Here is a 25,203-nt window from a genome sequence, read left to right as displayed (position 1 = left end):
CTGTGAAATTAGGTGATTAACTAGTTGGTACCTAACCTTCTAATTTCTGTATAAGTCTATTTACATGAAATAGAAGTGGGGGTTTTGATTTTTTACTTTGCTTTTCTGGTTGGAGTATCATTGTAACTACTGTATTGTAAATGACGGAAAAAAATTGCATATGTTAAAAAAATAAATTGTATAAAAAAAGATAAATTTCTTTTCTTTTTCTTTTTTTTCTGTTTTTTATTTATTTTTGAGAGACAGAGAGACAGCTCAAGCAGGGGAGGGTCAGAGAGAGGGAGACACAGAATCTGAAGCAGGCTCCAGGCTCTGAGCTAGCTGTCAGCACAGAGCCGGATGCAGGGCTCAAACCCACAAACCGTGAGATCATGACCTGAGCCAAAGCTGGACGGACGCTTAACTGACTGAGCCACCCAGGTGCCCCTCAAGATAAATTTCTTATGGAAGAAAGATTTAAATGAAAAAAGTAAAACAGTAAATAATGCATAATAGAATATATATCCTACTACATCATATTGGAATGGGGAAAACTTTCTATATAACTAATACCAAAACAAACACTATAAAGAAATATTTTATATTTGAATCAATTGAAAAAGAAATGGAAACCTGAGAAAAATAGTAATCTATATGGTAAAAGATAAGTCACTTAGGCTTCTTCCTACTACAGGGCCTTTGAACATGCTGTTCTCTCTGGTTGTTACTGCTCTGCTATATCATCCTTTAATCCTTAGCTGATTTTTCATTAATTTTAACATCAATTTCAAAAAACTTCCAATGTAAGATAATAATAATTTTATTAGTATATGAAATAGGGACTTTTTAAGGCCCAGCCCTAGTCTTGACTCCAGTAAGCCTATATTACACTCATCTCATTGATCTCTTTTTTTTTCACTTTAGATGTTTTTCTGTACAGACACACGTTGGAGATATTGCGGATTTAATTTCAGACCACTGCAATAAAGTGAATATTACAATAAAGTAAGTCAAAATAACTTTTTGGTTTCTCAGTGCACACAAAAGTTATGTATACACAGGACTGTAGCATGTCAAGGGCACCGTAGGAATATGTCTTTACAAAACAATGCATATACTTTAATTTTTTAAATGCTTTATTGCTAAAAAATGCTAGTCATCATCTGAGCTTTCAGTAAGTCATAATCTTTTTGCTGGTAGAGATCTTGACTCAATGCTGATGGCTGCTGACTGATCAAGGTGTTGGTTGCTGAAGGTTGGGTTGGCTGTGGCAATTTCTTAAAATAAGACAACAATGAAAGTTGCCACATCAATTCACTCCTCTCAGGAATGATTTCTCTGTAGTATGCAGTGCTGTTTGATGACATTTTACCCACAGCACTTCTTTCAAATTGGAGTCAATCTGCCCAAACTCTGCTGCTGCTGCATCAACTAAGTTTGTGTGATATTTAAAATCATTCTTGTCATTTCAACAGTCTTCATAGCATCTTCACCAGGAGTAGTTTCCATCTCAAGATACCGCTTTCTTCACTCATCCATAACAGCAACTTCTCATCTGTTAAAATTTTATCACACCTTTGAGCCATATTTCTAATTCTGGTTTTCTTGCTCTTTCTATCACATCTGCAGTGACTTCCTCCACTGAAGTCTTAAACCTTTCAAAGTTATCCATGAGGGTCAGGAATCATCTTTTCTAAAACTCATGCTGATGTTGACATTTGGACCTCTTCTCTTGAATCACAAATGTTCTTAATCACCATCTAGAATGGGGAATCCTTTCCAGAAATTTTTCACTTTACTACTTTGCCCAGATTCATTAGAGGAATCATTATCTAGAACAGGTATATAGCGTTATGAATGTATTTCTTAAAGAATAAGACTTAAAAGTCAACATTACTCCTTGATCCATGGGCTGCAGACTGGATGTTGTGTCAGCAGGCATGAAAACAACATTAATCTCATTGTACATCTCCAGTACAGCTTTGGGTGACTAGATGCAGTCATTGTAAATGAGCAGTAATCTTTTGAAAGAATTTTTTTTTTGAGCAGCACGTCTCAATGGTGGGCCTAAAATATTCAGTAAATGTGTTGCAAACAGACATGCTGTCATTTAAGCTTTGTTGTTCCACTTATAGACCACAGACGAAGTAGATTAAACATAATTCTTTAGGGCCCCAGGATTTTCAGAATGGTAAATGAGCATGGGCTTTACCTTTAAGTTACCAACTGCATTACCCCTAACAAGAGAGTCAGCCTATCCATTGAAGCTTTGAAACCAGGCATTTCTCTAGTCATAAAAGTCCTAGATAGTGTCTTCCTCCAAAATAAGACTGTTCTACATTGAAAATCTATTGCCTAGGGTAGGGACCTTCATTAACTCTCTTAGCTAGAACCTCTGGATAACCTCCTGCAACTTCTACCTCAACACTTGCTGCTTCATCTTGCACCTTTATGTTAAGGGGATGGCTTCTTTCCTTAAACCTCATGACCCTATCTCTGCTAACTTCAAACTTTTCTTCTGAAGCTTCTTCAACTCTTTCAGCCATCACAGAATTGAACAGAGGTAGGAGCTTGCTCTGTATTGGGCTTTGGCTGAAGACAATGTGTAACTGGTTTGATCCTCTACCCAGACCACTAAAACTTTGTTTATATCAGCAATAAGGCTGTTTCACTTTCTTGCCATTCATATGTTTGCTGAAGCAGAACTTTTAATTTCCTTCAAGAACTTTTCCTTTTTCATTTACAACTTAGTTATCTGTTTTCTGCAGGAGACCCAGCTTTCACCCTATCTCCACTTTTTTTTAATGTTTTTATTTATTTTTTGATACAGAATGAGACAGAGTATGAGAGGGGGAGGGGCAGAGAGAGAAGGAGACACAGAACTGGAAGCAGGCTCCAGGCTCGGAGGTAGCTGTCAGCACAGAGCCTGATGCGGGGCATGAACCCACAAACGTGAGATCTGACCTGAGCCGAAGTCGGAGGCCCAACCAACTGAGCCACCCAGGCGCCCCCCTATCTCCACTTTTGACATGGCTTCCTCACTAAACTTAATTATATCTAGCTTGTGATTTAAAGTGAAAGATGTGTGGCTCTCCTTTTTCACTTGAATACTTAGAGGCCTTTGTAGGGTTATTAATTGGCCTACATTCAATTTTGTTATGTCTCAGGGAATAGGAATGCTTGAGGAGAGGGGAAGACATGGGGTTATAGCCAGTGGAGAAGTCAGAACACACACATTTATTAAGTTCACCATCTTATATGAGTGTGATTTGTGATACCCCAAAACAATTATACTAGTAACATTAAAGATCACTAATCCAAGATCAAAGCAGTGTTGCCACAAACCTTCAATTAAATAAATGTAATATCTGTAAAGCACAATAAAGTGAAAATTTTACAATAAAGTGAAAATGCCTATGTTTGAAATATTTACTATATTGTTTGAAGTTGGCTACAGTAATCACCATTTACCTAACATATGTCCCAACCCTGTATGTTAGGAAATAATGTCCTGTTTTATATATAAGAAAACTGAGGCCCAGAGGAATCAGGTAATTAAAAAGACTCAAAAGCACCAGGGCTTGGGTACTTCCCACTCAGTTATATTTTGTTTTGTATAATTTCTAATTATTTCATTTGCCAATTTTATAACAAATTAGGAGTGAGCCCTTTGTAGATGGAAATATTAGTAGTGCTCAGTTTTGTCCTTCACAGCACCAGGCACAGCTGTGAGAACTTAATCATTATTCATAAAATGCTTTTACATGATAAGGACACATTTTGTTAAAAGTTGTGACATTTAGGAAAAGAGCCATTAAATATACATTTATAATTAAAATATGAAAATATGCTTTCAGGCTTAAAGTATGCAATTTTGATTGATATTAATGTAGTATTCTTTCTGGTGTCATGATACTTTAAAATGGAAATATTTATGAGAGTTTATAACATTTATAATTACTACAGAGTTAAATGCAGAGTATACTCCTGTGCTTTTATATGTAATATTGACTAACGCACCTCCTCATGGTCAATTAGATTATTTAAGGTACAGACTCATGGGATGGTTGTTCGCTGGAGTTCCAAAGTTCAAACTGTTTTTCTTTAAGATGCAAACTTCCCCTGAGCACTTTGCATTTTACAGACCAAACAAACTGACTCCGATAAGATGTTGGCTACTCTCTAGGGAGTTCCGAAAGCAATGGTGTGTGATACAGCTCTGCTTACTTTTGATGAATTCCTCCATGAAGAACATGTTTTCTCCGCCTTGCCTGTGGTTGATACCACCAGGGAGCAATTCCACTGTCACTGATGAATGCTAGCTAGGTCAGACCTTGTCAGTGCAAATGAAAGTCTTGTGATTAGTATTCTGTACCTTCTTACTAATGAACCTTCTAATCATGAAATCTGTCTGTACTTATAATGTTCTCCTAACTGCTAAGTGCCCTTGAGAGGTTAGATAAGTGGGAAATAGTGCCATTGTTTTTCTTTGCTTCCAAATTAGTTTTGGACTTACCGTTTATGACTCTTAGGGTAAGAACTGGTCATCATTATGACAGTGACAACTTTGGTTATACAATTACAACACGAAAACAGAAGTTACAAATACACAAAACATGTACAATCATAATAAAAAAATGTTTTTGGAAACACTCAAGCTTCTTGGAGAACATTTTGACAGTAGAAAAAATATATAAGAATATTTGTACAAGACTTTGCTAGAAAAACATTGAATTAGAAAAATACATACATGAAAAATGTTTTGTACTAAAAAGAATTTAAAAAGTGACTTTGAGGTCAATACTTAAGGAAAAATAGCTTTTGCCTGAAACTCAAAAAGGTATATATTCTTAACTGCGCAAGGATTTATTTATAACTGCTCCAGATTATTTGCATATTTCAGTAAATCTAAGACATCATCAATTGTAAGGGGTATCATTATTTTATACATGACTAAGAAAAAATATTGCCAATTAAAACGTGACAGGACTAATCATAAGTTACATCAGAGATGTTCAAATGTAAAAAAAAATTCTTCTTATAATTGATGAAATGAGAATAGTTGGAAAAATCATGGATACTAAATAGTGCAAGAAACCTTCTATGGTAGCATCATCTTTCCTGACCAACATTTCAACCAAACCTGTATTCACCAGGGCATAAAACTGAGTAGAGTCTATCTGAATTTCCACATCCCTCTTTCTATTAGTTTTGTTTGAGGAGTTACTCTACTCAGTTCTGTTAATAAAATGCTAGTAATTCATTCCATTACATGATCCAAGGGTCGACAAATTTCTGTAAAAAAATAAGATGGTAAATATTTTATGGTTTGTGAACCACACAGTCTCTGATTCAACTACCCAAATTTAGCCAGTGTAGCACAAAAACAGCCATAGACAATTAAAACTTTATTTACAGACATTAAATTTTAATTTCATGTAAGTCTTGTATCAAAAAATTTTATTCTTCTATTATTTTTTAAAAATATCTTAAAAATATAAAAATATTCCTGGGACCTCTTCTGGGAAAGTGGAGTAGACATACTTTCCCCTATTCCGTCTGCTAATTACAACCTAAAACCTTGGGCACTGTATGTAGTGCAAACATAAAGTGACTCTGCAAGATAAAGGGAAGAGCAGATTCACTAATATACTCAGGGCTCAAGAAATGATACAATGATTAAGTTCCTTGGGTGTTGTGGTTGGTTTTTTGTTTGGCATGATATATCCCAGACTTGGAACGGAAAAAGCCAGCAACTCAGAAATCCCAGTGGATGCAAACGGAGCTCCAGCAAAAGCCTCCCCTCTTTAGCCAAGAGACCAGGAAAGAGGCAATCTAACAAGACAGAAAACTTTTAAACAATAACCACTCAACTCTCATTAAATACCCCAGGAAAAAAACCTGAGGTTCACCATGCTACGGCATGACTCCAGGCTGAAGCCCTTCGTCCGCAGGTCTTTGTGTTTGCTGATGATCCGGTTGAGGATGGTCCGCAGCTCCTTGACGCTGATCTCCATGTCCTCCCCTGCCAGCTGCCTGAAGAGGGCTTTGAAGTTCTCATCAATCTCCTCTTCTGAGAGCACTTGCTCATCAGAGAGATTGGCCTGGATCTGGTCGTCCAGCAAGAATCAAGTGGGAGCCTAGACTTTCATTCCATCAGGCTGTGTAACAAGTCACCCCAACATTTCTGCTGCAGTATTGTCAGAGAAGGCGAAGCGAGAAAGAGGATTTATACTCACTGTGTGGTAATAGGCCCTTCCCCATATTGTGGAGAGCCTGGATTTCCAACCACATTCAGCAGTTATGAAGCATCCCTTCCCCCTGGGGTAGTATCATAGGAGCCTTACAGAAAAGTTAGAACATTTGCCACTGCCCAGAAGTAATGAGAACACTCCCACTGCTATAGTGTTTGTGAAGGCCACATAAGAGCAATAAGACATTTCTTTTCTCTCAGCCAAAAAGGTACACCACTCTTGGATGTCAACAGAGACTGAATGAGTAACCTAGACTTCTACCCATCTGTCATTAATTACAGTACACCCATCCCTTTCCCATGCCATAGTGTCAGAGGAAGTCAGCTAACGAAGAAGTTGTGTTTTTTTTTTTAGTTTACTTATTTATTTTGAGAAAGAGAGGGTGAGCTGGGGAGAGGGAGAGGAAGAGAGAGAGAGAGAGAGAGAGAGAGAGAATCTCAAGCAGGCTCAGTACTGTCGATGCAGACCCTGACATGGAGCTCCATCTCACAAACTGTGAGATTACAAACTGAGCCAAAATCAAGAGTCAAATGCTTAACTGACTGAGCCACCCAGGCACCCACTAACACAAAGTTTTAAGTAAGACCCAGAATCTTTTAACTTAAAAAAAAATTTTTTTTAAATAAATGAATAAGACCCAGAATCTCTTAACATAATATGCACATTTCAGGGTTTCAATAAAAAAATTATTCATCATAGTGGGAACCAGAAAGATTTCAAACTGAATGAAAAATAATAATAATCAATGAATGCCAACACCAAGATGAAAGAAATGTTAGAATTATCTGACAAATATGTTAGTCATCATAGAAATGTTTCATTGAACAATTTCAAAATCCTTGAAGCAAATAAATGAGTAAAAGTTCTCAGGAAAGACATAAAAAGTCTCAGTAAAGAAATAAAAAGTATAAAGAATAACTAAATGGCAATTTTAGAACTAAAAATACAATAACTCAAACAAAAACACTATAGATATATCAAAATGGAATTTAAAAATGACCATACCAAGACAGGAAAAAAGAAAACAGAAATAACAAACAGAAAACAAAAACTATAATGGCAAACTTGAATCCTAATGTATCAATGATTATATTAAATATAAATAGACAAAATACACCAATTAAAAGACAGAAATTCACAAAATGAAACTAAAATCATGACTTAATTATATGCTCTATATAATAATATAGGCAGATTGAAAGCAAAAGATATAAAATGATGTATAATGCAAACATTACTTAAAGGAAAGCAGAAATGACTATATTAATTTTATTTAAAATTGACTTCAACTCAGGTCATGATTTCACTGTTTGAGTGAGTGAGTTTGAGCTCTGCATCAGGCTCTGTGCTGAGAGCTCATAGCTGGAGACTGCTTCAGATTCTGTGTCTCCCTCTCTGCCTTTCCCCACTTGTTCTCTCTCTCTCTCTCTCTCTCTCTCTCTCACTCTCTCTCTCTCTCTCTCTCTCAAAAATAAATATTAAAATAAAAGCAAAATTGAATTCAAATCAAATTACCTGAAAGAACATTATATATACCAAAAACAAAAATACAGGCAATCCTAAATGTATACATACCAAAAAAACAGAGCTGCAAAATATGTAAGGCAAAAACTGATAAAGCTGAAAAGACAAATAAACAAATCTATAATTATAGCTGGGGACTTCAACACCCCTTTATTAAAAATTGTTACAGGGGCGCCTGGGTGGCTCAGTCAGTTAAGTGGCTGACTTCAGCTCAGGTCATGATCTCACAGTGTGTGGGTTTGAGTCCCGCATAGGGCTGTGTGCTGACAGCTTGGAGCCTAGAGCCTGCTTCTGATTCTGTGTGTGTCTCTCTCCCTCTGACCCTCTCCCACTCACATTCTGTGTGTCTCTCTCTCAAAAATAGATCGTTAAAAAATAAAGAAATGAATAAATAAATAAAATTGTTACCAAAACTTTAGACAGAAAATCAACAGATACAGAAAAACTCAACAACATAATTGTAAGAGTCACCTTAAGGTGGCGACCGAGTGGCCATTCAGCTGTAGGTCGGAGAAAAACCACATGCACCGACGACCCCCACCCCTCACCTGCAGACCTGGAAGGTCCCGAGCCAGTTTGAAAACAGCCAATCATGAAGCTCCAGCTTCCCATCACCTGACAGAGAAGGCAACCTATCCCATCCTGCCATGTCCCTGAAATGCCTTTATTTGCTAATCTGCCCTCCCAAGATCAAACCCAGAACCCGCTCACCCATAAATGCACCCCCTCCCCCCATTGCCTATCAGGCATGAGTTCCCTGACTCCCCACTCCCGGGGTCATGGGACCTCGACCTGGGGAATGGCAGATCCCAATAAAGGCTTTCTTGGCTCCATAACCTGGTCTCTTTCTTTCCTCCCATCTCTGCTTCCATCTATTAAATCTTACAATAATAAACTAGTGTGATCTAATTTACATTTACAGAACACTTTACTGAACAAGCAAAATACACATTCTTCTCAAGCTCACATGGAACATATATCAGGATAGATCATAATGTAGGCCATAAACAACCTCAATCAATTGAAAATAATTAAAATCATATAGCTTATTCTCTAACCATAAACCAAAAACAATAATAATAATAAAACTAAAAAAAATCAGTAACAGAAAGAATACAATAAAATCTCTAAACTTGGACACTGAAAAACACCTAATATTGCAGTCTTGCCAACTGGCTGGTTAGTTTCCTTCAGTGTTGTTCTCCACTGCTGTCAGTTTGGACTTCCAGGAGCAGCAGTAACTGGATGGATGAACTTTGGTGAATGGGAACTCATATTGTTCTCATGTTTTGGTGAATGGGAGCTCATGAATAGCTTTTGTCCCTGTACCTAAGGCTTCCCTATTCCTACAACCATTTTATTAGCACTGGAGTGGCTGATGACTGAGGCTGATAGATGACAACTGGGTTGTCATTTTGTCTATTCAGTGCTTCTTCAATAGTGGATAATTTTAGATCATGATTTACAAATATATTGATAGTCTATTGCTGTGTAACAAAGTCCTTTAATACTTGGCAGCTTGAAACAACAAAGATTAATTGTCTTGCTTCATCTTATGCTTAGAAATCCAAAAGCAACTGGTTCTAGTTAAGGGTCCCTCAAGAGATTCAGTAAATTTGTTACATGGGGTTGCAGTCTGAGTACTACACTCACATGGCTGTCGGCAGAAAGCCTTTTCTCCTCACCACATGGACTTTCCACTGTTTCCTGTTTCTTCATGATATGGCAGCTGGCCTCCTCCTCCGGAGAGAGTGGTCCAAGAGAGAAGCAGCAGAAAGCTATACTGTCTTTTATACACTAGTCTCAGAAGTTTTACATCATTACTTTTCCTTTATTCTATTCCTTTCTTCTATTCATTTGAAGTGAATCCAGCCCAAACTCAAGAACAGGGGAACAAGGTTCTACCTCTGGAAAAAGAAGTATCAAAGAATTTTTGGATACTTAAAATCACCACCACAAGTGGTACAAAGATTCTTTATATCATGAGCCCACTTCCATAGGTGCCCATTCTCTACCTTACCCTACCTCTTTGTGCAAGTCTGTCAGGTTCTCTGGGAAGCAGACACAGAGCTGGAGTTAGGAGGAAAAAAACAATTTGTTGCGGGAGGGAAATAACATCTGTGAAAGAAAAAAGGAAAAGACAAAATTTGGCAGAGACAAAATTATGATGCAGGGCTGACAAATTGTCTGCCAACTCAATGAGGGGTTCTGGAACAAATAACTCATTAGAAGAACCCGTAAGATGGGGCGCCTGGGTGGCTCAGTCGGTTAAGCATCCAGCTTCGGCTCAGGTCATGATCGCATGGGTTTGAGCCCCGTGTTGGGCTCTGTACTGACAGCTAGCTCAGAGCCTGGAGCCTGCTTCAGACCCTGTGTTTCCCTCTCTCTCTGACCCTCCTCTGCTCATGCTGTCTCTCTCTCTCTCTCAAAAATAAATAAAAACATTTTAAAAAATTAAAAAAAAAACAGGAACCCATAAGAGTGATCTTACTTGGGCAGAAATGGTTAGATCTAATTTACTCAATCATTAGCTTCCCTGAAAAGAGCATAACTTTGGCTTAAAAGTTGAGGCAGAGGGGCACCTGGGTAGCTCAGTCAGTTAGGCGTCTGATTCTTGACTTGAGGTCAGGTCATGATCTGAGGGTTGTGTGACTGAGCCCCACATCAGGCTCCATGCTTAGCATGGAGATTCTCTCTCTCTCTCCCTCTCCCTCTCCCTCTATCCCCCCTTCTCTCAAATATATATATATATTATGTCTTCAATATCTGCCTCACCTTTTATATATATATATAAAGGTGAGGCAGATATTGAAGACATAATCATGGATTGTCAGCTAACTATATCCTAGTAGCATCAGGAGAAACATGTTTCACTCCCACCTGGGAGGCTCTTGATAACACCTTGACCTACCTTGATGCTTATTGGGCAAGTGTAACAGCTATGCCCTAAAAAGTGCATGGTGAGCCAAGGGCTCAGAGGCTTTGTAGATGAGGATCTGGGTCTTACCACCACTAACCCATCTAGAAGAGCTGAAGGTGAGGGTCATCTAAAATTTATAGTAGAGGAGAGAAATTATGAAGATCAGCTGTATCCTTGTGATTAGCTGTAAAGTGGTTAGTGCCACTTTTTTCTCTTTAAAGAGTCCTCCAGAAGAGGCCCCCTAGAATCCTGGAGCAACTGTTCCTGGAACTTATATAAAGGCATGGATCATGTAATCCCCAATGCTATGAAAGATGAATTATAAATGACATGGGTTTTTAATGTATCTGTGCCCTTTGGCCCTACTTATATCTAATCCACAAGGTAACATTTCCATTTCAAAATTACTGATGCCACCCCAGACCTTGTAACTTGCTGTTTCTGATGAAATCTTGCTCATGATGAGCAGCCCTGGCAACATGATCATTTAATGATTCATAGCCAGGTTCTCCCTCTCTACCAGGCCCAGGAGCCCATCAGGATTTATTTTACAGGAGTTGTGTAATTCTCCACTGCAGACGACCTGACCTTGCTCCAGAACTCCAAAGGCTTGCATTGTGATTCTTTTTATTCCTTTTCTTCTTTCCTTCTTTCCTTTTTTCTTTTCTTTCTTTTTCCTCCTTCCTTTCTTTTCTTTATTTTTCTTTTCTTTCTTTCTTTCTTTCTTTCCTTTCTTTCTTTCTTTCTTTCTTTTTCTCTTTCTTTCTTTCTTTCTTTCTTTCTTTCCTTCCTTCCTTCCTTCCTTCCTTCCTTCCTTCCTTCCTTCCTTCCTTTCTTTCTTTCTTTCTTTCTTTCTTTCTTTCTTTCTTTCTTTCTTTCTTTCTTTCTCTTTCTTTCCTTCCCTTCCCTTCCCTCCCTCCCTCCCTCCCTCCCTCCTTCCTTCCTTCCTTGCTTCCTTCCTTCCTTCCTTCTTTCTTTCTTCCCTTCCCTCCCTTTCTCCCTCCTTCTTTCCTTCCTTCCTTCCTTCCTTTCCTTCCTTCCTTCCTTTCTGTCTTTCTGTCTTTCTGTCTTTCTGTCTTTCTCTTTTAATGTTTATTTATTTCTGAGAAAGAGAGAGAGCACAGGGGCAGGGCAGAGAGAGAGGGAGACAGAGGATCCAAAGCAGGCTCTGGGCTGACAGCAGAGATTCTGCACTTGGGACTCAAACTCACAAACAGTGAGATCATGACCCTAGCTAAAGATAGACACTTAACCGACTGAACAACCCAAGTGCCCTTGTGATTCTTATACTGGAATTGGGCCATAGAGTCTTTTCCCATTGTAATCCCACAGATACATCCAAAATAACATGGTTTGCTGAATTGTTTGGCCCAAGCAGCAGAGTTAGTTGCTTCATTGTTGGGCTTGCCTCAGAACACTTTTCTGCTCTGGGTCCCACTAGGAAGTGTCAGCCTTTTATGTCACTTAATATATAGGCTGGGGCAATATTCCCATGTGTCAAATACTCTGTCCTTAGAACCCAGGGATTCCTCCCATGCATTGCACTTTATTCTTCATAATGGAAGATACAAGATGGAGGAATTGTCCTTTACTGTGGAGACAATATCTTGACATGCCTCAGATAACTGGAACTCTAAAAATATTACTGATGTAGCGGATCCCTTAAATCTCACAGCATGTATCTCCCTTTTGAGTAAATATATATTGACAATGCATCTAAAATACCTACCATTTCTTGCTCATCCAACATGATTAGACTAGTGTCCTCTAATTAGTGTACCAGTATGTCTGCACAGTCCAGGTCTTTTGGGATTTATATTATGATAGATAATAAGAGAGTTAATATAGTTTTCAACCAAGATTGTTAGTGCATATTTTTTCCATCTTACATGAATATGCACTGTTTCTGATCTACTTTTTTTATTAAGGATGGAAAAACTTTTAGTTGCCCAATAAACCTACCTAAGTTCTTTTCTCCCCTCTGTCAAATCTTTTTTTAAAAATTTCTATTATCATTTTTTATTTCATGTATAGTGTATCATTAACATACAGTGCTATATTCGTTTCAGGTGTACAATATAATGATTCAACACTTCTATACATTCCTCAGTGCTCATCACAAGTGTACTCTTAATCCCCCATATCTATTTTACTCATCCCCACCCCAACCTCCCAATCTCACCTCTGACAACCACTAGTTTGTTCTCTATATTGAAGAGTCAGGGGTTTTTGTTTCTCTCTCTTTTTTCTTTGTACATTTGTCTTGTTTCTTTAAGTTAACATATGAGTGAAATCATATGGTATTTGTTTTTCTCTGATTGACTTATTTCCCTTAGCATTGTAACCTCTAGATCCATCCATGTTATTGCAAATGAAAAGATTTCATTCCTTTTTATGGCTAACTACTCTTCCATTGTGTATATATGACACTTCTTTATCCATTTATCTCTCAATGCACATTTGGGCTGCTTTCATATCATGGTTGAAATAAACATGGGGTGCATATATCTTGTTGAATTAGTGTTTTTATTTCTTGTGATAAATACCCAGAGGTAGAATTATTGCATCCTATGGTATTTCTATTTTTTAATTTTTGAGGAAAACACTCCATATTGTTTTCCACAGAGGCTACAACAGCTTGAATTCCGACCAACAGTGCACAAGGGTTCCTTTGTGTGTACATCCTTACCAGCTTATTGTTTCTTGTGTTTTTGAAATTAGACATTCTGACAGGTGTGAAGTGACATCTCACTATGGTTTTGATTTGCATCTTCCTGATGAAGAGTGATTTGGGGCATCTTTTTATGTGTTTATTGGCCATCTGGATGTCTTCTTTGGAAAAATATCTAGTTATGTGTTCTGCTCATTTTTAAAATTGGATTATTTGGTTTTCTGGTGTTGACTTATAAAAGTTCTTTATTTGAATACTAACCCCTTATCAGATATGTCTTCTTCCACTCCATAGTTGTCTTTTTGTCTTGTTAGTGCTTTCTTTCACTGAACAAAAGCTTTTTATTTTGGTGTACTAGCTCTAACTTAATTTTTCTTTTATTTCCTTTGCCAAAGGAGACCTATCTTGAAAAATATTGTTATGGCTAATGTCAAAGATATTATGGTCTGTGCTCTCTTCTTAGAATTTTATAGTTTCATGTCTCACATTTAGGTCTCTAATCCATTTTGATTTATTTTTGTATATGATGTAAGAAAGTGGTCAAGTTTCATTGTTTTTCATGTACATGCTCAGTTTTGCAAGCACCATTTCCAGTTAGCCATTGTAAGTTCTTGCCTTCTTTGCCATGCATTAATTGATCAAACAGAATGGATTTGTTTCCAGGCTCTCTAATCTGTTCTATCAATCTATGTGTCTATTTTTGTGCCAGTATCTTACTCTGGATTACTACAGTTTTGTAATATATCCTAAAATCTGGGATTGTGAACCTCCAGTATTGTTCTTCTTTTCCAAGATTGCTTGGACTATTAAAGGTCTTTTTTGGTTCCATACAAATTTTAGGATTATTTGTTCTAGTTCCATGAAAAAGGCTATTGGTATTTTGATAGAGATTGAATTAAATCTGTAGATTGCTATGGGTAGTATAGTCATTTTAACAATATTTGTTCTCCTAGTCAATAAGCATGCAATTGTTTGTCCTTCCATATGTTTGTGTCATCTTCAATTTCTTCCATCATTATTTTATAGTTTTCAGAGTACAGATCTTTCACTTCTTTGGTTAGGTTTATTCTTAGGTATCATGTTATTTTTGGTGCAACTGTAAATAACATTCTTTTCTTAATTTCTCTTTCTGCTACTTCATTATTCATGTATAGAAATGCACCTGATTTCTGTATATTAATTTTGTATCCTGAAACTTTATTGAACTCATTTATCAGTTCTAGTAATTTTATGGTGGAATCTTCTATACATAGATTTTCTATACATAGTATCATGTCATCTGCAAATAGTGAAAGTTTTACGTCTTCCTTACCAAGTTGGATGCCTTTTATTTGTTTTTCTTATCTAATTGCTTTACTATACTGCAGACTTCCAGTACTATGTTGAATAACAGTGATGAGAATGGATATCCTTGTCTTGTTCCTGATATTAGGGGGAAAGCTCTTAGGTTTTCACCATTGCAGATAATATTAGCTATGGGTTTTTCATATATACCCGTCCTTATGTTGAGATATGCTCTCTCTAAACCTACTTTGTTAAGGGTTTTTATCATAAATGGATGTTGTACTTACTTTGTCATATGCTTTTTCTGCATCTATTCAAATCATCATATGGTTTTTATCCTTTCTCTTGATGTCATGTGGCATGTTGTTTGATTCATGAATATTAAACCACCCTTGCCTCCCAGGAATAAATCCTACTTGATCAAGGTGAATGATGTTTTTAATGTATTGTGGTATGTGGTTTGCTAATATTCTGTTGAGGGTCTTTGCATCTATGTTTATCAGAGATACTGATCTGTAGTTTTCTTTTTATGTGGTATCTTTATTTTCTTTTGGTGTCAGAGTAATGCTGGCCTCATAGAATGAATTTGGAAGCTTACATTCCTCTTCCTTTTTTTGAATAGTTTGAAAAGAATAGCTATTGACCCTTCTTAAATTGTTTGGTAGAATTTACCTGTGAAGTCATCTGGTCCTAGATTTTTTGTTGTTTTCCCAAACAAGAGTTTTGGGATTACTGATTCAGTTTGAAAACTAGTAGTATATCTGCTCAAATTTTCTATTCTTCTTGAGTCCATTTTGAAAGATTACTTGTTTCTAGGAATTTATACATTTCTTCTAGATTGCTCAATTTGCTGGCTTATAATTTTTCATAATATTCTCGGGGCACCTGGGTGGCTCAGTTGGTTAAGCAGCCGACTTCAGCTCAGGTCATGATCTCGCAGTTTGTCAGTTTGAGCCCTGTGTCGGGCTCTGTGCTGACAGCTCAGAGCCTGGAGCTTGCTTTAGATTCTGTGTCTCCCTCTCCTTCTGCCCCTCCCCTGCTCACACTCTGTCTCTCTGTCTCTCAAAAATAAACAAACGTTAGAAAAAATTCATAATATTCTCTTATAATCCTTTGTATTTCTATGATTGTAATTGTTATTTCTCTTCTTTTCTTTCTGATTTTATTTATTTGAGTACTTTTGAGGAGCTACTTCTGTGATTTTTTTCTGATGCTGGTGCCTTTCTTATCAATTCATTCCTCACTGTACCATAAATCTTCTAGGCCTTCCATGGAACTTAGTGATTAGATAGGCTTTCTAGTCTTACATGGTATACTCACCCTAGCGGACTCACTTTGCCTAGTCTTTTAATCCTTTCACCATCTGAGATGTCAGTTCTGGCATTTCTACCTTGTTTATCATGGCTCACTTTCTCCATGTTACTAATGACATTCTTTTAACATGTTTGCATTGTTTTCCAGGGTTCTTTCCAGGGTGTTCAATCCTATATCCTCAGAGAGTGCTCCCATACTGAAATTTGACTCATGTTCTGGTACATCCCTTGATTCCATCATTCTTGGAATTCCATCCCTTGCCTACTCCTGGCAACAGGTAAGTGAAATACTGCATAAGAGAAGTCTGGCAGCAGACAGATGGCAGACACTCTAAAATTTGAAATGCATTTTAGGAAAAGCATTGGAAATAAGATGGGGCATTGGGAAAGAGCAATGTCTTCCTTGACGTAAAGCTCTAAAAGACGTTCATTTTAAACTTTAATTTGTTTTTTAAGGCTCTGATTTCTGTTAAAGCCTATCCCAAAGTGCTGGCATTCAGGTAAGACCTCCAACTAAATACATAAAGCATATCTAGTGCTTCATGTATTTTATGTTTATGTTATATGTGTAAACTCTGTTAAACCTTCTTAACAAGTATATAAGAAAGTTCAGTAGATTACTGAACTAGGTTACTAGTAGGTGTCTTTAATACACCTTCTTCCTAAGTGAATGCTCTTCCACTTTCCATACAAAATGCCCTATCCATTTCCTTCTTCATTCTTATTCTTAAATCTTTACTAAAAACAATTTTCCCATCAAATTCATTTCATTTTAAATGTCGCTACCCCAGAACTAATTTCTTATTGCCCATTTTTTTAAATTTAAATCCTGTATTGTAGGTGATATAGACTGACATCATCAGAATCAGTTCGCTGAGAAATGAGGACAAAAGCAGAGTAGGAGAAAATTCATCTTTCCTACCTTTATTTCACACATACATTTTTTTTTTCATTCACAGTATGTTTTTACCTAAGTATCTTCAATACTTGTTAGGCCTCAGCTTTTCTGGATCTATAGATTCTCCTCACAGTTTAGGCCATTTTGAAAGGAGTTGATCTGAGAAGGTAGAAGAGAAGGACATAAGAGCAGGCTGGAGGCTCTTTCTTTTTTATTTCTCTCTTGGGGGCAACACTGCAAATGGGCTGAGCTCTTGTTGTAAGAGATGAAGTGAGAGAGGATGTCAGAAAGGAAAACAGAGGCCCTGCACTCGTCTTCCCTTTGATGTGAGGCTGGCTGCTGTGGGCCCTGGAGAATTTGATTGATAAAATATTCAGCGCTCTTAAGCTTTGTGGTGACGGATTTCCCCTTCTCATAGAATAAAAGCAGCGTCTACCATGGCACATGAATATATATTTATAGGTAATATATTAACAGTGAATTTGTTTTAGATCTGAGTAATACTTGAACACTGCGGTTGTAGCTCTGCTTAGAAAGACTAGATCTCATATTCATCTTGTAGTTAGCTCACAAGAGTGTTAAATATAATATTTGTATTATGTTTATACCCAAGAAATCTATTTCAGAGATAAATATCTGACAGATGGTTGGAGATTTTTCTGCCAATGAATTTACATTGTAGTCTCTCATCTGCTAGTATGGAAGTGGTACTGTCTCTTTTCATTTCCTGAAGGCTGTTAAAGAATTTTAAAAATGAGATTGGGTTTATAGATTAAAATTTTTTAATTAAAAATCATAATTTCATTAAAAATATTTGGAAAGAATTTCTGTTAAAATCCTTTTGTCATTTTTATAAGACTAAAATAAGATAACCATAAAATGGTTTTATGAGACTATGTAAAAATGACAAACCAGGAATTTTGATCTAATTACCATTTGAGGTAATGTCTAAAACTTTTTTCTTGAATTTTTGTGTTTAATTCCAGTTATCTCTTTTTTTAATTTTAATTCCAGTATCATTAACATACATTAGTTTTAGGTGTAGAACATAGTGACTCAGCACATCTCTGCATTACTTGGTCTTCATCAAAATAAATGTGCTCCTAACCCCTCCACCTATTTCACCACTCCCGTCACACTCCTCACCTCTGGTAACTATCACCTTCTTCTCTATAGTTAAAAGTTTGTTTTTTGATCTTGTCTCTTCTTTTCTTTGTTCATTTATTTAGTTTCTTAAATTTCAGATATGACGGAAATCATATGGTATTTGTCTTTCTTTGACTGACTTATTTCACTTAGCATTATACCCTCTAGATTCATCCATGTTGTTGCAAATGGCAAGATTTCATTATTTTTTATGGCTAAGTAGTATTCTGTTGTATATACATACCATTCTTTATCCATTCATCTATAGATGAACACAGGCTGCTTCCAAAATTTGGCATTTTTTAAAATTTTTTAAGTTTTTTTGTGAGACAGAGAGAACCAGAGCATGAGAGGGGGAAGGGCAGAGAGACAGGGAGATACACAATCCAAAGCGGGCTCCAGGCTCTGAGCTGTCAGCACAGAGCCCGACGCGGGGCTCAAACCCACAAACGTGAGATCATGACCTGAATCGAAATCAGAGGTTTAAACGATGGAGCCACCCAAGTGCCCCAAATTTGGCAGTTTTAAATAATGCTGCAAAAAACATAGTGATGCAGTTTTCTTTTGGAATTAATGTTTTCATTTTCTTGGGGGTAAATACCCAGTAGTGGAATTACTGAATCATAAGATAGTTCTATTTTTTTAATTTTTGAGGAACCTTCATACTGTTTTCCATTATGGCTGCACCAGCTTGAACTCCTACCAAAAGTACACGAGGCTTCCTTTTTATCTTCATCTTTGCCAACACTTGTTTCTTGTGTTTTGATTTTAGTCATTCTGATGGGTGTGAAGTATCTCATTGTAGTTTTGATTTGCATTTCTCTGATGATGAGTGATGTTGAACATTTTTTCATGTGTCTGTTGGCCATCTGGATATCTTTTTTGGAGAAATGTCTGTACTTATGTCCTGCCCATTTTTTAAACTGGATTATTTGGGGGTTTTGGTGTTGAGATGTATAAGTTCTTTATAAATTTTGGGTATTAACCCTTTATTGGATATGTCCTTTGCAAATAATGTCTTTTAGTTTTGTTCATTGTTTCCTTTGCTGTGCAGGGATTTATTGTTTTAATGTAGTTTCAATAGTTTATTTTTGCTTTTGTTTCCCTTGCTTCAGGAGACATATCTAGAAAAATGTTGCTATAGCAAATGTCAGAGAAATTACTGCCTATATTCTCTTCTATTATTCTTATGGTTTCATGTTTCGCATTTATGTCCTTAATATATTTTGAATTTAATTTTGTGTATGGTGTAAGAAAGTAGACTAATTTCATTCTTTTACATGTAGTGCTCCAATTTTTCCAGCAGCATTTCTTTTTTTTTTTTGGCCACTGAATATTTGTTCCTGCTTTGTTAAAGATTAATTGATTATATATTTATGGGTTTGTTTCTAGGCTCTCCATTGGGTTCTATTTATCTGTGTGTCTTCGTGTGTGTGTGTGTTTGCACGCACGTGTCAATATACTGTTTTGATTACTTCAGTTTTGTAGTATATCTTAAAATCTGAAATTACAATATCTCCAGTTTTGATCTTTTTCAAGACTGCTATGGCTATTCAAGGTTGTTATGACTGCATACAAATTTTAGGATTATTTGTTCTAGTTCTTTGAAAAATATTGTATTTTGAGAGGGATTGCATTAAATCTGTAGATTTCTTTGGATAGTATGGACATTTTAACAATACTTGTTCTCCCAGTCAATAAGTATGGAATATCTTTCCATTTCTTTATGCCTTCCTCAATTTCTTTCAATGTTTTGTAGTTTTCAGAGCACAGGTCATTCACTTCCTTTGTTAAGTTTATGCCTAGGTATTTTATTCTTTTTTATGCTATTGCACATGGGATTATTTTCTTCATTTCTCTCTCTGCTATGTGGGAAGTAAGTTTAAGAATTCTGTACGCTGCACCAATGGGTTAATAAGGCTTAGGGTGGAAAGCTGCCACCTAGTAAAAGCACCCAAGGTTAGATACTAAGTAAAACAAGGCTTAGGGTGGAAAGTCACCTCCACAGGATGAAAGCATCTGAGAACAGTAAGAGGCAGAAAGCTGCCATGGGCAAAAGCACCCAAGGTTAGCTAGTAAAAATGGTATCTTGTTAGCCTTGAGGCAGCATGCTCCAACAATCCTAAATTTTGGAGATAACAACTACTTGGCAGTATTGCCCACAGAGAAAGACTCTCCATGTGGCCACTGGCACCAATATATCATTGTGCTTTAATCTCCATTTCTAATGCCACTTGCCCCCAAACCCTTCATTTCTTACACACACAAATTAATGTCCACTATCTTATTGTTTTCTTCTGCACATTCAGAATGTATGTAAAATTTTGAGAGCTCAAGAAATACAGAGACAGAACCCTTATTTGGAGAGCTTGTCTCCTCTCAGATATTAGCCTCTCTCTTATTCAATTCTGTATCTGGTCTCTTGCTGGACAAGAGAACTCCAGACTCAAAGTCTGCAACATTGCTACTTTATTATTAATATATAGAAATGCAACTGATTTTGACATATTAATTTTGTGTTCTGCAACTTTATTGAGTTCATTTATCAATTCTGGTAGTGCTTTGGTGGAGTCTTTATATATAGTATCATATCATCTGCAAATAGTGAAAGTTTTACTTCTTCCTTACCAATTTAATGCCTTTTATTTATCTCTCTTATCTAATTTTTGTGCCTCAGACTTCCAGTACTATGTTGAATAAAAGCAGTGAGAGTGGATATCTTTGCCATGTTCATGATCTTAGTGGGAAACCTCTGTTTTTCACCATTGAGGATAACATTATCTATGGGTTTTTCATATATGGCCCCTGTTATGTTGAGATATGCTTCCCTCTAAACATACTTTGTTGTAGGTTTTTATCATGAATAAATGTTTGACTTTGTCATATGATTTTTCTTCATCTATTGAAATCATCATATAGTTTTCCTCCTTTCCCTTTTTGATGTGATGTAGCATGTTGATTGATTTGTGAATATCACACCACTCTTGCATCCCAGGAATAAATCCCGCTTGATTAAGGTGATTGATTTTTTTAATGTATTATGTTTTATGGTTTGCTAATATTTTGTTGAGGATCTTTGCATCTATGTTCATCAGAGATACTGATCTGTAGGTTTCTTTTTTTGTAGTGTCTTTATCTGCTTTTGGTATCTGGGTAATTTTGGCCTCAGAATTGTGGCTGAGCCACTTCTATTTTCAGTCTAGTCATTTGCAATGGCTCTCTTTGCCCATTGTGGGCAGAGTTTGGTCCCTGTCTTGTTAGTGTGCTAGTCTGTAACTACCTTGGGCTTGAGTTGAGTCAGGCCAGGCATATTCCAAGTATGCAGTAGCACCCAAGTGCCATGTACTTTCCCCATGTTGTCCCCTGAGAAGTTTTTGTTGGTGCACAGAACCTGAAGTCATATGATGTCTGCCCCAACCCACTACTGGGCAAGCAATGGAACTAGTATATATGTGGTTATCTTTCCCTCTCTCCAAGGCAGGAGTCACTTTGAAGTGGCCTGGGATGCTTGCACACTGCCAGGCTTCTGGTACCTCTTTGAATGGGCTATGTCTAAAGGTGTATTGGAGAGGGCAAATCCACAGGAGAACACAGGGCCAAGGGGTGTGATATTAGCTATGTTTGAGCTGGTCTGTCTCTGTGGGATGGGTTCTGGAGCTGCATTAGAAATTCCTTCCTCAAGGCTGGAGGGGACAAGTCTGCAGAAAAAGCATGGTGGGCAGGCAGTACCAGCAAGGTTAGTGCAAACCTGCTGAGGGAAGGGACATGCTGCTGCCCAAACTCCTGCCAAGCCCAGTCAGGTTGGAGGGGCTATATACTTAAAGAAGTGCTGGGGGTGAGCTGTTAGCAGGTGTGAGTATGCTGTTGGAGAATAACTAGATCTAAGGCCTGGCTGGAGGAACATGTCCATAGGAGAACACGGGGGTGGGGGCAGGGTACACTGTTAGTAAGCTAGGTAGAGAATGTTGCCACCATGCTCATTTCTGCAGGTGTCTGTGTGTCTAGGCTGGAGCATGAAGGAGGGAAATGGTGCCCACCAGCTCCTTTGCTCCTGGAGAAGTCTCCCAATCATACCTGCCCCTGATGCATACTTTGAAATTAGTAAACAAATCACTCCCTGTATACCCCCAGACATTTTTAAAACTACTTGCCTCTATGCTATATCTCTACAGAGCTGTTTGTTGTACTGTGTCTTTAAGGGCATGGACTCAGTTTCCTCTTTTCCTCCTACCTCTCCCAGAGTTCAGCCTGCTTATTTTTAAAGTTCCAGATGTTAAAACCCACTGATTGTAAAAATTTATGAAATTCTGCTTCTTCAGTTTTCAAAGTCAAATGTTCTAAGGATTTGTCTTCCTTGTGTGGGTCCCCTGTGTCTGGGGTGCCTGGTGCAGGATCTGGTCCTTTCCCCTCAGAATGTCTGATGTGTCCCTCCCTCAGACAGTCCACGCTGTGTCTCCATCCTTCGTGTTCTCTTCAATGTACTTTCTTCTCTACATTTAGCTGTGAAAGTCTGTTCTTCTAGTCTTCTTGTAATTTTCTGGGTTATTTACACTAATGTGGGTGTTATCTAGCCCATGGGACAAGGTGAGCTTGGATATTCCTACTCTGCCATCTTCCCCAAAAAACTAATGTCTAAACCATTTTACAAAGTATTTATAACACTGTCATTTATATCTTACCATTTGATCTTCAAGACAATTTTATAGAAGATATTATCATTAGCTAACTCCACTAGATAAAAACTTGAGCCCTCCCAGAAGTTCAGCAACAGGTCCAAGTTTTCTGGGTTAATGAATTGCAGAACCAAGATTTGACCTGTATCTCCTGAAACTAGAGTATATGCTCTTTATATGCTACTTATACTTGCTTCCTTTTGCTTGAGTAAATTATCTCGGTCAAGTTTTTTGAAGAGTCTGGATCTTATTTCCCTCTACAAAATATAGGAACTATTTTATCTATTTTAAAGGATTTTTCAGCTCTCCATATGAAGAGTTTAAATGCATGCTATGACTATTTCCTTTGGAAATTATTTAATTTAGTAAACAAAATAAAAAATCTTAAACCATGAATGTAATAAATATTCAAAAGGTGATGGATGTAAATTTACATTTCAATACCAAGAAAGAGGATCTGAAAAGCATGATCTATGCTTTTTATATTTCTCTAATTGTATTTTTTATTTAGCTAATTTAATCCAATAATTATAACAATATTATAATAATATTGAATGTCAAAAAGCAAGGGTTCAAGTCTTGATATTTTCACCTGCACTGATTGACTTTGAGCAAACTATTTAACATCATTTTTATTCATTCCCTCAGCCTTAAAATATTAGTCCTCTATTAGAGTATTGTGAAGATTAATTGACATTACATACAAATGCCTTAGTACTGTGCCAAATACATAAGTGCTACATAAGGGTAAGATGGTATTATTAACAAGCATACTATGTTGCTACTGTTATTGTTGCATTTGGCAAAATCTTAAAATCTGTATGATTTTCATAACTCCCATAGACTTTGGTCATCTAATCTAGAGTGGTTTATGGGTTTTTTCCCCCCAACTTTGATTAAACCACAAGGAAAGGACCTTAAGACAAGCCTCATTATTCTTTTCCTGTAAGACAGGAGACAGGCAGCAAGTTTAAGGAGAGGACAGCACGGGCACCTCGGTGGCTCAGTCAGTTAAGTGTCTGTCTTTGGTTCAGGTCATGATCTCATGGTTTGTGAGTTTGAGCCCCATGTAGAGCTCTGTGCTGACAGCTCAGAGCCTGGAGCCTGCTTCAGATTGTGTCTCCCTCTTTCTCTGCCCCCCACTCCCCACTTGCTGTCTCTCTCTCTCTCTCTCTCTCTCTAAAATAAACATTAAAAAATAATAATAAATAAAGAGAGGATAGCAGAATCTAGGCTTGTGTCTAAGCAAAGAGGAAATGTCATGAAATGAAGTTTATGAGTTCCTTTATAGAAAATGACTGTGTCGTACTTATTCTTTACTCTCAAACCAGGTTACTGATCTCATAAAATACTTATTATTTGACCTCAAGAAAAGTACACCATAGTATTCATAAAATATTTGAAATGAGCAACAACTTAAAAGCAAACCACAAACTGTTAACCTGAGTAGAACAATTTTTATAATCAATTTTTAACTACAGGTAGAAAAGACCTTTAAGTAAATAATGATATAAAAATAAAATAAGTAAACCTATAATACTAGTTAAATAACATGTGAAAATTAATATAGCATGAAGATAGTTGATGACTTCAATGTAGAGTCACATCCAATGAGTACAGCAGGGGTCTGGTGTTGACAAGTTAAAAGCTAAACAAATGGGCTCTTAAATCATATCAACATCTATAACTGTTAATATAATTGAATACACTTGCATATAACAGAAAAAATCAAAATACAGCCTCAAAGAATTCCTTCCCTGTTGCTCCGTCATGCTGTTGTTCATCTTGCCTCAATGTCCAAAATGGCTGCTTAGGCTCCAGCTGCTCTTCCTGCTGGTGCTGCAGGCAGTGGGATCTTTCCCCCTGAGAAAGGAGGAGGCAGTATTGTAGGACTCAGACTTCATTTTTAAAGCAGACTCCTTGGAAATCCTACACAACACTTATACAACATTTCATTGCACACTTTGTTATGCAGCCATGCGTCTCTGAGACCACATGAGATTGGACAGCGCGGTCTTTGACTCTGAGTGACATGTGCCAACAAAATACTGCTCTTCTGTTAACTGAGAGGGAAGATGGCCTGCTGAGCTGGACAGTTGAGAGTCTGGACCATGAGATCAATGATCTAAATCATAATTAGAATTGGAGTTCTAACAGCTTAGGCCAAGCAAAAAACACAGTATTTGCTGGATATTTTTGAGACATTAACCCCACAATGAAACTTGCCTAGCTGCAAGAGTCTAAAAAAAAATTGAAACATTACTAAGTTTCAGTGGTTGGCATCAGCAGGTTTAACATAGTTATTTAACAGTGATTATGACTGATCCAAGTCACCTGTGTTTAGTCTGGTATTAATTGTATCAGCTTGGGCAAGTTGCTTCACTCCTTAGTTTCCTCAACTGTGAAAAGGGAGAAGTGGTACCCATTTCTTGTGAGAATTAAGTAAATTAAAAATGGAAACCTAGGGACACCCGAGTGGTTCGGTTCGTTAGGTATACATACAACCCTATTTTTGGCTCTGGACATGACCTCACTGTTTGT

The 25,203-nt window shown here is 37.1% G+C and overlaps 1 protein-coding gene across 1 annotated transcript in view; it reads right to left on the bottom strand.

Moving 5' to 3' along the window:
- The window catches only part of CRB1 (crumbs cell polarity complex component 1), a 218,686-nt gene extending 209,210 nt beyond the window's left edge, over positions 1 to 9,476 (bottom strand). The window contains exons 1-2 of the mRNA XM_029933381.1: positions 9,411 to 9,476; positions 5,892 to 6,089 (exon numbers count right to left, since the gene is read on the bottom strand). Of these exons, the coding sequence (XP_029789241.1) occupies positions 5,892 to 6,089; positions 9,411 to 9,476 (264 nt within the window). The remainder of the gene's footprint in view (positions 1 to 5,891; positions 6,090 to 9,410) is intronic.
- Between the last annotated feature and the right edge of the window lie 15,727 nt (positions 9,477 to 25,203).

Source organism: Suricata suricatta, chromosome 3 (genome assembly GCF_006229205.1).
Source record: "Suricata suricatta isolate VVHF042 chromosome 3, meerkat_22Aug2017_6uvM2_HiC, whole genome shotgun sequence".
Taxonomy (NCBI): domain Eukaryota; kingdom Metazoa; phylum Chordata; class Mammalia; order Carnivora; family Herpestidae; genus Suricata; species Suricata suricatta.
Note: the sequence above shows the minus strand (reverse complement) of the source record. Positions and strands in the feature narration are given on the sequence as shown.